At 45.1% G+C, this 15,190-nt stretch overlaps 1 protein-coding gene across 1 annotated transcript; it reads left to right on the top strand.

The window, feature by feature from the left end:
* Nucleotides 1-29: 29 nt before the first annotated feature.
* On the top strand, nt 30-14,589 carry LOC8037357 (G kinase-anchoring protein 1). Its single transcript, XM_029989224.3, has 10 exons — nt 30-596; nt 3,190-3,285; nt 3,596-3,673; nt 5,047-5,224; nt 5,950-6,089; nt 8,079-8,180; nt 9,212-9,275; nt 9,993-10,063; nt 13,529-13,600; nt 14,399-14,589. Exons 1-10 carry the CDS (start codon nt 423-425, stop codon nt 14,420-14,422), a joined length of 999 nt encoding a protein of 332 aa, XP_029845084.2. The 5' UTR covers nt 30-422; the 3' UTR covers nt 14,423-14,589.
* Nucleotides 14,590-15,190: the final 601 nt, after the last annotated feature.

Here is a 15,190-nt window from a genome sequence, read left to right as displayed (position 1 = left end):
ATAAAAATAACACAAATAGCAGACGTCTGCGTCCAAAAGCGCGCGACTCGAGTGCCGCTCTAAAAATACGCAAAGCAAGATGTGTTTTGCTCGGCTCTTGTCTCCGGATTCTGCGATTCTGTCAAAATCAAAACGATCCATAAACGTAGCGGATCGCGGACTGTCGGAAGAACGCACGCGTACGCTCGTGTTTGCACCTTTTTTGATCATAGATTATCGAAGTTTATCAGTCCGTTCCTTGCCGACAAAGAGAAGAAGTAAAAGAGCATTCCGATACTGGTAGACTGCATTGGAGAGTTGTGGTGGTCGACGAGGAGAGACAACCGCTTGTTGTGCCTTTTGAAGCCTTGCTCCTCGAGGTTTTCTTCGGTAGTGAGTGACTTTAGAATTTCGCTGTTTTCGATTAAGTTTTTTCTCGGGAAATGGCCGTGATCTTGCCGTCACGATTCGCCGTGCTAAAGGTAGAAGGGGACGAACCGGACGAATCCAAGACTGCTAAGAAACCTGCGAAGACTGGTTCCAACAGTGACAAGAATTCGCAGGCCGCCAAGCCCAAGCCCAAAAAGAAGAAGAAGCCTGCAGAGAAAGATGGACAGGTAGAAATTACGTCAGTGCCCTTCATTGAGCGCATAATGCAATGGGCACTCCAGCGTTACCTCGCTCTGCATTTAATTGTAGCGCCGTTATGTAAATAGGAGCGGCCGTGCTGGCGCAGCCTCATGTGCTCATCGATATTAAGGACCTGGGGGGCTATGTTCGACAAGTGTTTCGTTTCTCCTAAAAATAAACGGAAGTGACGGAACTGACGATACCGCGTCTGATTGGCGAGATTGTCAAATGACGAAAGTTCCCTCTTTCGTCATTTGAGCCTCTAGCCAATCAGACTTGGTATCGTCAGTTCCATCACTTCCGTTTATTTTTAGGAGAAACGGAACGTTTGTCGAACATAGCCCCCCTGGTTAACGAAGTTACTTTCTTGGCAAATGTTTTCTACAGGTTACCCAGTTAGCCGAGCATCTTTTCCCTGACCGACTTAGAAGTTTGGAGTTTTCCAATGGAAGCCTCCGCTGATGAAACCTGTGTCTCTGTTTCGCTTCACGATAACTTGGCAAAGAGCGAGTGCTACGGCCCCTTTGAGCCAATGAGCGCGTCGGAAAGAGACACCTGACTATGCTTTCTTTCACGATAGTCGGTGACAGCGGAAGCTCCTCCCACCTCTTTCCACTTTAGCAGAGTGAACGCTGGAGAGGAGGCAACCTCTTCTCCGGCGTTCGCTTCACTTAAGTGGAACAAGGTGGGAGGAGCTTCCCCTGAACACTCAACCTGTCACCGACCAAAGTTTGGACAGTGCTGTCGCAGCCATGGAATCGGGAGAAAGAGGAAAGCTGCTTTTCTATGAATTTTGAGTGACAGGCTAAACTTCTAGGGGAAGAAAGCCAACATCTGGGACTAGGGGTCTGTATGGGCAGGTATTTAGGAGCCCGGCCCAGCCCGGCCCGACACTAATTTTCACGGGCCTGAAGCCTGAGTCTAGCCAGCGGGCCGTGCCGGCTGTTGCCCGCTGGCTTGCCCGTCGTACCTTTGCAAATTGCTGTCTAGGACGCGCAAGAACAAGTCCGGGTAAGAAGAGATTTCCCCCTTTCCCTCTTCCCCAACTGCTTAAGTTAAAATTAAGCTTTCGCCCCCATGCCTTGGATAAAGACTGAACTTGCTTTGCCTTCCTTGCTTTGATTGGCTCGAGGATGCCGAAGCGTTCGCTCTTTGCCAAATTAACAGTGGAATGAAGTGTAATAATGTGAAAGGCAAGTTGTCTCTGTTTTTCTTTTGTGCAACGTGAGCTTCCTAAAGGTTTAGACATGTAAAGCAATTTCTTGTTGGCTGTGGAAAAAATGGTGCTCGTAAACTACCATGATTCATAGCATTCTTGAAAATGATGCATTTGTTGTGCTTAGAGGAGATATTTATTTTCTTTGAGGCGCTTATCAAAGTTGTGGTTTTCTTGCCAATTTCTTGCCGCAAAGTTTTCAAATAATAAGGACCAAAATTGGTGGATTTCTGGAGGACGAGGCTTCAATGGGAGCTTGGCGTTTGGAGAGCCGGAGGTGTTGAAAATATCACGCCACACGACTGGACAATTCTAACTTGCTGAAGCTCCGCTATGCTGAACCTTGTGTCGGTAACCTTAAAGGGGCACTGACACATCAAAATCATATTTTGTTTTATTATCCGAAACGATTGAAAACAATGTCGGGACATTATCCTCCAAATTCGAAACTTGGGAATTCAGTTTTTGTGAATTAAAAAAACGATTTCCAAATGCCGAATTTGAAGTTTCCGCGCGATCCGCGCCATTGTAGTGACATCAAATTTTGCGGTCTCCAGCGAGTCGACTTTCTTTCGGACCCCTGCTCCACGCTACGAAGCAAAGTGCCGTTGCCATTGCGACCCGAAGCGAAGAGGAGGTGAGGAGTGGGATAGAAGGGCGCCGGCGCGGGAAAAAAAATGGTTTCTTCCCCGACTCACCGATCATCCTCTGCTCGAGCACCGCCAAGTTTTCCGAGGGAGAATACAAAGCCAGGAAGCGACATTACACCGGACTCTGATTTTTGGTGTTTCAAAAAGAGAGGCCGTAGTGCGTTTGCAATTGCGTTAACATGTTTTACAATTGCCGCTATTAAATGTTATAAAAATGTTGTCTACAAAGCTTCTAAATTTCATGATTTCTGACGTCACCAATCAAAAGAAGCAAGGAGGTGAGCAGCGGGGGAGAAAAACGCCAAAAATAAAAAGGCGCGCCGGAAAGTTTTTTTTGCGTTGCATTTTTTTTTTGCATGTCTATGACTACAATTTGCATCGTTTTAGGCATTAAAAAAAATGCGACCTTTGGGATGTCAGTGCCTCTTTAAGTATTACATTACTGAACGTGTTTCTATGACATCACCGAGCAGTGGGACCTTGTATAGGGCATCACTGGTGCTTATCAGCAATCCCCACGGTATCTTTCATCTTACACTTCTCTCAGGGAGGATAAAACAAAGAGGACGAAACACAGACTTTCTGTATCATTCTTTCTGCTAGAAGTATACTTATACCAGTACAGGTGTTACAAATATAATATGTATTGTCTCTTCTAGGTTTCTTTGTAAGTCATAATTATCATCGTTCGTAACGTATTACAAAACTATTCAGGCCAGAGCCCAAGCCACGGGCAGCAACATCAAGCCTACAGACAAGTCTGGAGACAAGCCTCAGGACTGGGAATCCTGGAAGAAACGAGATGACCAGGTACCGCATCTTTGAATCCAGTTTGCATATGCAGAGACAAAGCAATGAAACGCATACTGAGCGTAGGTTTTAAGAATAAAACTGAGGTGTCTCTCGAGTGCCTGATCGATGCAGTACGATTACATAGTTGCAATCATTGCCTGCACACTTTTAAACCGTGAAAGCAAATAACGACCACCTTGCATCCCACTCTCCAAATCCTGGGGATTGTAGCAGTAGGAGGGGTTCACTGTATATGCAACAGCAGGCCTAACTTTGGTAAGGGAATGAGAGCATTTCCCAACTTGAGGTAACGGTTATTCTTGCACAGTTTGTTTCAGAGGCTTATGAGCAAGACCTTCAACAAGCGCTCTTACTAAGCCGGCTTGATTATGAAGAGAAGAAAGAGGTATGTTGGTCCTCTCCTTCTTTAGGTTCATTTACTTGCAGTCACGATACTGCTAGTAACGTGACTATGTCACGGAGCTACGTGACAGATGATTAATCATAGTGCCAATATAAGAGTGCCACGACAATTTCTCATACATTGCAATTCAGCATAGACACTTTGATCACTATGTATAAAACAGCTGCCAATTTTTGATTCTCAAACATTCATTTCGTAATAAAAAAAGAATTGCTGTGAACCATTTTGAACCGGTTACCGTTATATTTTTTTCCGGTTCAGTTCCAAGATGGCAGCTAAGATTTCGGTCGGATTCAGTTTTGGTTCAGCTAAAAATAACGGTTCAGTTCCGGTCTTTGGTTCGGTTCAGTTCTGGTTCGACGCTCTGCTATGAACGTTGCAAACAGATGTAATGAAACTTCGAACACAGAGCCACGGGGAGTGCCTTGGCAGTCACATTTGTCACACTGGTGTAACAATCGTACCAGATTGACCTTAGCCATGGATTTTCAAACTGTATTCCCAGAAACCCAGTGGTTTCCCAGAGTACCCTCATGATTTCTATGCACTCCCAAATTTCCTTTCTCTCCCTGCTCCCAGGTAAAAGGTTACTCCAGTTCAAGCGCTTCTTAGCAGGTCTGAGCCGCCCGTTGATGAAAAACTATGAGCCAAACACACTCTAGCATGTGCATTAATGTTCACACAGCCTGTAAGCTTCTGCATAGGCTTAAAGCATCAATGTCAAGAACGAAAGGTACTCCTTGGCTGCCATTCAAAGCAGATGAGGGTTTCTCAAAAAAAAAAAAAAAAGAAGAAATTGTGTAGCAAATTGCTGGGCGATTGTGTTGCACATAAAACATGTGGTGTCAGTTCGGTTCCTCTGAGATTGACGTCTACGCTCTCGGCGCTCTTCGTCGGTTAGTTTAGCGACTGGCTCTCGGCGCTCTTTGTCGGTTAGTTTAACGACTGGCTTAACGCATGTCATGTACCCTCCATAGCAATTCCTGTAATGGAGATACCGGCGCTAACCCGGGCTTCGAACCCCTGGTTCTCTTCCAGAACCCTCCATAGCCGCGGACGTTTCTCCGACGACATTCAACCACTGTCTGGCGGGCGAGCGGTTGTGTGCGAGTGATTGTGCAATCGCCAGCTAATCAGCGTCGAGCTAGGGGTTGTGACTTCATCACCTGGCTCACAAATTTGGCTTCACAAATTTCTACAACCCCCCCCCCCCCCCCCTCCCCCCTGACGAGACAAAGCACATTTCACATGAAAGGAGCTTTATTGCTGAACACAAATGCACTTTGGAGTGTCGGGGGCTCTTCTAAAATCTCAAAACAACAGTAAGCTTTTTTTTATTTTTTTGTTTTTCACAGTTTTACGAGGCGCACGAGAAGGAGGTCGTGCAGGTGGGGCCAGCTTCCTCGTCCGACGCCAAAAAGCCGAAAAAGAAGAAGAATTTGTTGAAGAAGGACAAGAAGACGACAATGTCTCTGGACGAGTTTAACCACCTGGGGGAGGCTGCCTCTTCCTGCGAGGTCCTTGAGGCCAAGGGTAAGGCGGCCTCGGTCTATGTCCGCCTGAAGCCCTATGCTACACGTCGGGACCAAGGGACCGGGACAACACCGCCCGCTGCGATTGGTCAGCGGCACGGCGCTGACCAATCGCAGCAGGCAGTGTTGTCCCGGTCCCTTGGTCTCGCTTAATCCCGCCGTGTAGCATAGAGCCCCTGCAGTTCTCTCCAAAGGCCTCTTGCACCCCAAAAAAGATTGTTCCTCTTTGCACCATACATTTTATATATAGAGCGCAGCACAGTTCAGGCTACAGTTGCGAGCACGTGGCTTCATCTAGCGTTCACTTACACGAGAGTGTGCACGAATTAAAAGCTTTGTCAAGCCACGTGCTTGTACTAGTAGCTTTCACAGCGTCGCACATTAGCTTCGTTTGGTTTACCCGCACCTCCTGCACCGGTACAGAATGGTGTAGGCGGTGTACTTCCGGTTGTATCTCAATACACGTACCGTAGGTACACTGCCCTACACGTGTCTGCACCGGTGCAGGAGGTGCAAGTAAATTGAACGAAGCTACTATGTATGAATTATAGATATTTAAAGGGGGAGATTTTTTGACACTCCGAAATTTGAGAATGGCTGCTTTGCAGCGTGGAGCCCTGCACCACATCGCAAAGTAACAATTTCCCCACTCCAACCGTTCACGAATCGGGGGAAGGGTAGCGCAGCAGTTGCGAATTTCTTGAGCGTGGTACGCACCGTTTGCAGAACACCCGGATTCGTTCGGGGCTTCTTCGGAGAAGAGGCCGCCGGTCCTATCCAAGGAGGACATTTTCGACGAGGTCGCGAAGGACGCCAAAACCATCCTGACCAGGGAGCAGAGGCGGGAAGACCTCAAAAACAAGCAGGTGGGGACGACCGTGCCACAATCCCAAGGTTCGATTTTCTATGATGAAGTGACAGGCTGGGACAAAATGTACCAGCCGAGTGTAACTGCGGTGCTCGCAACGCGTCTCCCGCCGGCGTGCTTACCGCGTTCAAAAAAGTGGTCGCCTGACTTCCGCCGGACGACGTCGTCAAAGGCCGCGTTCCAAGTCTTACCCAAGTGGATCCGAGTCGCTCCGGCGGGTCGTGTCATGTGACAACGCGGATTGAAGAACGCTGGACGCGGGTAGGTTTTAGAACGCCAAGGTACGAAACCCTTACTCCGGAGTAGGATCGAGCGAATTTCGGAACGAGGCCAAAGTGTCACGCTGTCGCCAGCCCCGATCTCGGCGATGGTGGACATGGCAGACGCCCGTTTCGCCGCTCCGTGAACTGTCGAGCTTTCCAGCTCGACAGTTCACGGAAACTTCGGCGGCCGGGAGTCGGAATCCCGTGGCTATGGCAGCGCTCGCACTCGCTTGTGCATTTTCGCCGGCACTTTTACGACCGACCCCCGGGATCACAACGTCCGACAGCTTGACACTAATTTTTGCAACGTCATTTGTTGCCGCTTCGGGACCTCGCATTCCTGGCACCGTTGTGTAACCGACGGCAGCTCTGAGCCGTACCGCTCGTGTACGAGCAGTGCGTTTCGGCACGCTTCGAAGCATCCGACGGGCATCACTGAGGAGCTTGTGTTTGTTGTGCTTCTTTGTTTGTTAGTTGCGACAAAATTAAATGCAGTGTTTGCGAGGGATTCACTTTCTTCTCTGTGCTCTACCGTAATATCCCGAGAAGCAGCCCACCTAGAGCGAATTGGGTGAAATAAAAAAATGGGCTAACTGTCAATGTATAACCAAAAAAAGTAAAAAAAAAAAAAAAAATTTGTAGCAAAAGAATGTGAAGATGGGTCTTTGCTTTGTTCAGTCACCCTCAAGACCTTTAAATGAGCGGTCACCATACCCTGTTTCATGATAACTTGGCGAACAATGGAGGCTACGGCCCTGGTGACCCTTTAAGGGAGTCAAAGCGAGTCACATGACGCCGTATCACAGGAGCGTTCGTATCGCTGCGCCAAATGCGAGGCCCGGAGAAACCGGCTGTCATCTGCTGCGAAACCAACCGACTTCGGATGAACATCCACCGCCGCAACGTTGCCGTCTGCTAGAGTAGCGAGCTCTTCGGGAACAGTTCACGACACAATCGTACACTCAATTTACCCGCAAATGTGTGGCGGGTGCTAATGCCAGGACGACGTTTTGAGCGGAAGTGGTCGATTACAAGGCTGCAATTGTTAAAACACCGTTCAAAAGCCACATTGTTAGTGCAAAAGGATTGATCCGAATTAAGTATCATTGAAAAGTGACGTGTCTTTGTCTTTCTTCCAAGTCGTGTAGCGTAGTGTCGATACAGTTGCAATCGCACGACTTCAATTGCCGTTAAAATTAAGAGATGCCTAGAACTACTTTTTGGTGCATACGGTGCTGTTGCTGTGGCGGTAATGGTGGATGTGTTAATGTACCATCCAACACTACATGCTAAATGCTGACCTACGTCATTGCTAGGGACCTTGAACTGAAGTTGAGGTATGAAACATAGAGACAAAAAAGTTTTTGGAACATCAGCCGAGCTAAAATATCCAGAAAAAGGTGCAAATTCATGATCCAGGGAGAGCTCAGCTGAAACTGGTTAGATTTCTCTTTTTAGGTTTCATTGTCGGCACCTACGTAACTCCCATGAAAAGTCTAGGTTATAAGAGGGCCCGAAAGGTGGCGTAGCAGAAGCAGTACGGGCGGACTGGGAGAGACTGACATGTGTGCGAGGTGGGACGGGGAAGCGATGCACGTGGCAACAGCTGCGCGCGGTACGGGTTTTACTCTCAATTAGCAAGGTTCGACTAATCGCCCCGTGTCTGAGTTGGACTCTGAGCCCTCAAGGACGTTGATACCTGACAGATGTGCTTGACATTGCAGCCCTTCCTTGTGGAGCAAGTGCTAAGCCTGCAGTTTCAAGACCAGCTAGACAAGAAGGACGAGGTGATAGCGGGACTGCGTGCGGACGTCGAGAGGCTCACTGTACGTTTTACACCGCTTTGCCTTTTTCCTTTCGCCAACGAGACTGCTCGAGTGAGCTTTTCGCGGCCTCAAATGGTGCATAGCAGGTGTTGGAGTTGTACCCTTAAAAAACTTTGACTTGGCTCACTTTGTGGGTCCAGCTACGTGCAAACAAATGGCTGGTTTTGTTACCTGACCATTGGCTTATATGCACGTAAGCATCTGGATGTACCTACCACACCTATAGGCCGTGGACGAGAATGACAGTACATGATACGAGAAAACTAACTGATTTATGCTTTTATTTACCTAGTGGTCAACTTAATGTTGAAATTAATATGATTTTTATATTGCAGTTGTGGTTTTCTGTTATACTATGGTTTACTGTTCTTGGTGTTTGCATAACATAACTAATGATTGTGTGGTTAGTATTATCTTCAAGGGCTTTTCCAGTCAGCCAAAGGTACCATCTTTGAAATTGTCGTCGTGAGCTGAATATAAACATTCTATGTGAGAGTCCGAACAGCGTGCGTTCCGTTTTTGTTCATTATATTTTTATTGATTTTTTCATATAATTAGGTTGTAAATTGATTGTATAATTTTTCTATCTTCAGTTCCATGTTGAGCTGCAAACGTCCTCGTCATTGTGGTGAACTGAATATAAACATTCTATGTGAGAGTCTGAACAGTGTGCATTTTGTTTTTGTTCATTATCTTTTTATTGATTTTTCATATATAATTAGGTTGTAAATTGATTGTATAATTTTTCTATCTTAAGTTCCATGTTGAGCTGCAAACGTCCTCCTCGTTGTGGTGAACTGATTATAAACATTCTATGTGAGAGTCTGAACAGTGTGCATTCCGTTTTTGTTCATTATCTTTTTATTGATTTTTCATATAATTAGGTTGTAAATTGATTGTATAATTTTTTTATCTTGAGTTTTTTGTTGAGCTGGTGTGGGAGCACTGTGTGCAGTGTTCTTTTCCCTATGTTCCTTGCTTTGTTCATCGGGAGCCTAAGGTCACGTCTTTATTTCTGTTCTCTCCAAAAGGCTCAACTGCACACGGTGAAACTGCGGAACAAGCAGCTCTGCACCATCCTGGGTCAGGGGGAGAGTGAGTTTCCTTTGTCTTTTCACTCTTTAACGGGGATTCTGCAGCGATGGCAATGGGTGATGATGACAATTGTGTTCAGCACTGCTGGCCACATTGGTATCTGGAATGGTGTGGCACGTACTTGGACCATTCCGGAAATATGCGGCGCAGTCATCCTCTTTTCGATGCATCACTGCGATTTGACGTACGACCTGTGAATACAAGGAGCAGTTCGAATTGGTTTCCTGTTTTGCAATTTTCGAATGTAGAGAAGGTAGGATGGTAACGAAACAGGGAACATACCTGCTTTGTTATGTGTCGGTTGTTTCCTCTGCGTTCTGAACTCTCAATAGGGAACGAGACGGAATCGCGCCGCTTCCAGGATGTACGGAGCTTAGAAGTTGGCGCCAGCGATCATCAGAACGGTCCCACAATTCCTCGCCGCGTGGCGCAATTTTGCCGATTGGTCTTGTGGGATTTTTCAGAACGGTCTATCAGGACCTTACGGTCATTTCTGGTGCTGGTTTCACGTTTCCACAGAAACTAGTCTCTTGATACGCAATAAGCCCGAAAAGAAATTAGGGAAGATTTACATTGATGTGGAGAGGGAAAAAAAAAAACAACGACTTAAATTCCAAACAAAAATGAATTTCTCTGTCTGATCTATCTGTTGTTCTTTTGAGCCGCCAGTGTCGGGAGCAAAGCACCTGATGCGCCTCTCCCAATTGTTGCCCGCAGTGCATGACAAGGCAGAGATTTTGCGAGACTTCGAGGAGGTGACGCAAGTCAAGGACGAGCTGACGCAGCAAGTAAGAACTGGCCCGTCAGGCTTCGCGGTCACGAGTTTACTACAGCGAACACTATGAGCTGTCCTTCGTGCTTCTTTGGCATACCTTGCAGTTTTTGGGAGAACTGTGTTTGAATTGTACCCCGAGAAGAATGAATTCAGCTGCGCGAAATGTATGAAAAGGTGCGCGTTCGGCAGCAAGATCTCCACAATGGCAGCTGATGCGACGTCAGTGCGAGCCGTGTACCAAAGGAAGCAGCAGTGTGTTAGTGCAGTTGTAGTTACTAGTGGAGTAAGCCTTGGAGGGTGCTCTTGTAATTATCTTTAATGGTTAATCTTTTGTTAACCTACAATGGTTACTAAAAAGACAGTGAGTGTGCAGGCGAGCCAGTGGTAGCTAATCGCGTCGTTTAACATCCAAGTCTGTGGTGAATAAAATGAACTTTTAGTCGAAGGAACAAGACACAGAAGGAAACGTCTCAAACTCGGTTAACAGGTTTATTTCTCAAGCGACTTATATATGCCCACACAGCCACACTCGCCCGCCTTCTTTGCAGAGATCTCCTTTGGTGAAAGCATTTCCTAATACAAAGACAATGCACATTCACAAGAGATTAAATACACGGGATTTCCCGTAACCTAAAGGCTTGCGGCAAGAAGCTTGGAGTAGACGTAGTATTCTCTTCAGATTTCAAAATGAGCAGGTTGACGCCATTTCAGTCAAACCATAGAGGCTACCAGAAGGCTCATCCGGAACCTTCAGTTTCTTGCGTAGAGAGTGTGGTGTATGAGATACCTTTAGCATGCGGATTCAAGTATGTGGGACAAACCTCGAGGTGCGTAAAGGACAGGTTATTAGAACAGACTAAGTCAAATGTAAGCACAAAAAGATATTTGAAGCGGTGTTCATATTTGGGAAGCTTTGCCCGGGTCGGTGTACCCAGATGCAGGTCCCAGAACCCTCTTGCATAAGGTCTCTTGCATATGTTCTTTGTATTTGAAAACAATCTCTGCATAGAAAGTGGTTGATGGTAGGTTTGACTGCTTGGCCTTTTGTGAATGTGTATTGTCTTTGTATTTGAAAATGCTTTCACCAAAGGAGATCTCTGTGTAGAAGTTAGGTGAAAGTTGCTGTGTAGGTACATACCGTATTTACTCGCACAATGAACGCACTCGCGTAATGAACGCACCCCCCGAGTCGGCTCTCAAAATTTCGACTTTTTTTTTCACTCGCATAATAAACGCGCCCCCAACTTGGACGTCAAAATTTTGACCCCCTCCCCCCAAAAACGCGAGAAATGAACGCGCTTTTTTTCCTAATGCAGCGAGGTCGTGAATGCATGTGCAGCGTAGGCGAACAAAATGCCTTGCAAAAGGCGTTAAAAAATTCGCAAAGATCCAACGGAAGCAAAAAAAAACATGGAGAGGAGCTTTTTTTTTTTTTTTTGCGCAGCGCAGTCTGGACTTTGGATTCGCGCGCCGCCGCGCGCAAGGAGGTAAGAAAGAGAAGCGGAGAAGCGCTCTAAGCGAACAAAACAGATTGCAAAAAGCAACAAAAAAAAAAAAAACAATTACGGAACTAAGGGAAAACATAAACAAAGAGGAGCTTTTTTTTTTCGTTTTTCTTTTTTTTTTCTTTGCACAGCGCAGTTTGGTTACTGGGTGTCGCGCGCCGCGCGCAAGGAGGTAAGAAAGAGGAGCGGAGAAGCCCTCTAAGCCAGTGGTTCTCAAACATCAATGTGTCGCGGACCCCTTGTGGATCGGCAGAGATGATCGAGGACTCCGTTCGTGGTGAGGGGAGGGAGAGTTATAGGTTACATATAATATTGATATAATAAGTGGATTTAACTAAGGGCTAGTGTGAAGTAGACTTCTCGTATTGACATACACACGAAAAAACTCTCCCGAAAATCGAAAAATGCCTTCGCGATCTGAAAAAAGAAAACTTTTATTGCCGCGCTTGACTGATGAGGCAGGACTTCGCGGACCCATAGAATGCCTTCGCGGAACCCAAAGGGTCCGCGGACCCCCATTTGAGAACCACTGCTCTAAGCAAAGTAAACAGCTTGCGAAAGGCGGCAAAAAGAAAAAAAGAACCCACACAACTGAGGAAAGAAAAAAAAAGAGTTTTTTTTTTTTCTTCTATTTTTTTTGCACAGCGCAGTTTGGTTACGGGGGGTCGTGCGTCGCGCGCAAGGAGACAAGAAAGATAAGCGGAGAGCCCTCGCCTAAGCAAACAAAACAGCTTGCGAAAGGCGGTAAAAAAAAGCCCCAAGGAACTAAGAGAAAAAGAAAACAAAAGCGTTTTTTTTTTTTTTTGCACAGCTAGTTAGGTTACGAGATCGGGCGCCTTGCGCAAAGAGATAAGAAGTTACTTCGATTTTTCAGGATAAAAGGTCCGTTCATTATGCGAGTAAATACGGACGCAAAAATTTTACTTCGCGTAATGAACGCTCCCCCCAACTTTGCATAGATTTTTGGGGAAAAAAAGTGCGTTCATTCTGCGAGTAAATACTGTATATATAGGTTGCTTGAGAAATAAACCAGTTAGCCGAACTGGTTTATTTCGGCAGAATCGCAACATTTCGATGAAAGGAGGCGTGTTTTCTGTCATTTGTGACATGGTGAACAATATCAAAAGTAGAAGATGCCAATCCTTTCAACAATAAAATCGTTGCACAACTCCTTTAAAGAAGAGGTCTCGTGCTAGTGGCCTTTTGTAAAATAGTCGTTTTTCCAGGGATGTCTTTAGCTTTGATTTGTCCACACAACTACTTTGGGTTTGTACCTAGTGTGATTGCCAGATTTTAAATACCACTAGGCCCTCAGCACTCTGGAATTTTTCAAGAGAAGTAGAAACCAAGCACACAATCATTACTCTATCACTCAATCCACTCGGACATTATCCGAGCGCAACATGTCTCGAAAGAAAATCTCTTCATACGGTAGTTTTGGCTTTGCTGACGATTTTTATAGCAGAAATATGAGAAACTACTTGTGTCTTAACGGTAAGACAAAACAATCCTCCATCTAAAAAAAAAAAAAACAGATTAGTGCCAAATGTGTGAAAACGTCATAAAAGCAAATCTATGTTTCCAGTGGAAATGAAGGGATGACAAGAGGTCCTTATTTATGGCGCATGCAGTGCTCAAGGCATAGGAGTGGGAGCTCGTAGCCACAGGATACTTGCGGGCCACGTGTTTAAGACCCTGGGTGTTCTCAAGGTTTTTAGAACTTTTGTCTCTCTTGAAGACTTACCGAGGATTAACAGTACTGAATGTGCTTTGAGGGTACTTGGGAAGCATTCACTCGTAGCGATGCATCGATGCCTTGCTCAGCTGTGCTTAAACTGGAAATAACATTTTACTTGGGGTAAAGATTATAGAGAGACTGTCTGAGTTTCTAGGAGCCCAGTTTGAAGGTCCAGCTGGGTGTCATCTCTGTTTCAACTGCTGCTAAGCAACGTTTTGGTACTGGTCTCACCCAGGTCACCGAGCTGCATGCTGCTCTGGAACAAGAACGCTCCAAAGTCCGTTCCCTGCAACTGGAGCTAAAAAAAGTATGCCTGCTTCGTTTTCGTGTCTTCATTGAAATGTAGCGTGCCTCACACTACAGGTTGATCTGGTGACTACCTAGGAATAGTAGTGTAATTGACTAGAAATGGAGTTCTTATACTTGAGGCAAAAAGCCACACAAATGTGGCTTGACTGGGCTGGACATGGTATTACATCTTTCCCAATCAAAGCATAAAAATAAGTTTTCTTTTTTATATTTGGAGGAAGTGAGTCATGTTGAGAACCCTTTAAATTTTTTTCAGTGGAAACATTATGAGTACCTGCTAAGTTGCCTATACAATGTTCTTCCACGTGATCTGCTTAACTGTGAAACTGGTTTTCTTTTCTATTTGTCCATAGTCATTGTTGAATTATTTTGTAGTATTTCCTGCATTTCCACTATATCCATCTTACCTATAGGTGCCTGCTCCCATACTGAATATTAAATGTGACAATTATTTCTACATGGCTATTAGTGCTGCACATTCCAGAGTCCTAAATTTGATAGTCCTTCAATCTGATAAACCTCTTCTGAAAAATGATCTGAGTATTTTTTTTTTATGCTACTTTACTTTAGAGAGGTTATGTCACATAGTGAAAGTATTGTCTTGGTAGAAACTTTTTTTTACGCTACTTTACTTCAAAGAGGTTATGTCACGTAGTGAAAGTATTGTCTTTGTAGAAACTTTTTTTTTTACGCTACTTTACTTTAAAGGGGTTCTGTCACATAGTAAAGGAATTTTCTTTGTAGAAACTGACTATACTCTAGAGAAGGTTTACTGTACATAAATATTTCCTTGCAGTCTGGGAAGAAAGAAGGCCGGTAACGGTCCGACTGCGGTCTACACTCGGCCTCCTCGGCCGTTGCGTCAACAAGACCATGATTTGGACCAAAGTCTGGTTCCTTATGAAAACTGCCCTTCGTACCTCTTTTTTGTTTTTTTGTCACGTCATGTACATAAGTGCTTAGATAAAGTTGTTACTTGGCACACTGCTTCTCTTGTCTGCTTTGGCTCGTTAAGAACCTCTTTTTAAAATTAACTCATTGTTGCTCCAATCACCAACTAGTCGGCCACCTGAAAAGTACCGTGTTTAAGGAAGAATCTCGTCTATTGGCGGTTTACGCATTCTGTGCGGGGAATTTTGAGGTGAAGCAAACTCCCGAACTTGATTCGGTCCCTTCCTACTTTTTTTCCTTGCATGATTTTGTCGAAGAAAAGTTAAATTTTGAGAACCTTCTTTTTTTGTGTGCATGGTAAACATTTTTCTTTAAATTTACATTACACAAAAGTTTGAGAAAATCAGCTGACTCATTCATAAAGTTGCATAGTCCATAAATTTGAGAAAAAAAGCTAACTGGTGTACCTCCTTAAAAATTGTGATGCTATGGGTCTTTTTACAGATATTTTTTAGAGCCATTTACGGGCGTTTCTTTACGTTGTTGCCACGGGCATCCAGCTTTTATAAAGATTTTTTTCTTTTTTTTTAAGACGAAGCTTTGCACAATGCTAGCCTTATAGAATATGCGGTTAACATTTAACCCAATGCTGATAAAGCAGCATATCTTTATTGCACGCCAGATGAGAAGATAAGGC

Source organism: Ixodes scapularis, unplaced genomic scaffold (assembly GCF_016920785.2).
Source record: "Ixodes scapularis isolate PalLabHiFi unplaced genomic scaffold, ASM1692078v2 PGA_scaffold11__112_contigs__length_91849675, whole genome shotgun sequence".
NCBI classification, from domain to species: Eukaryota; Metazoa; Arthropoda; class Arachnida; order Ixodida; family Ixodidae; genus Ixodes; species Ixodes scapularis.
This window is presented reverse-complemented; position numbering and strand designations above follow the sequence as displayed.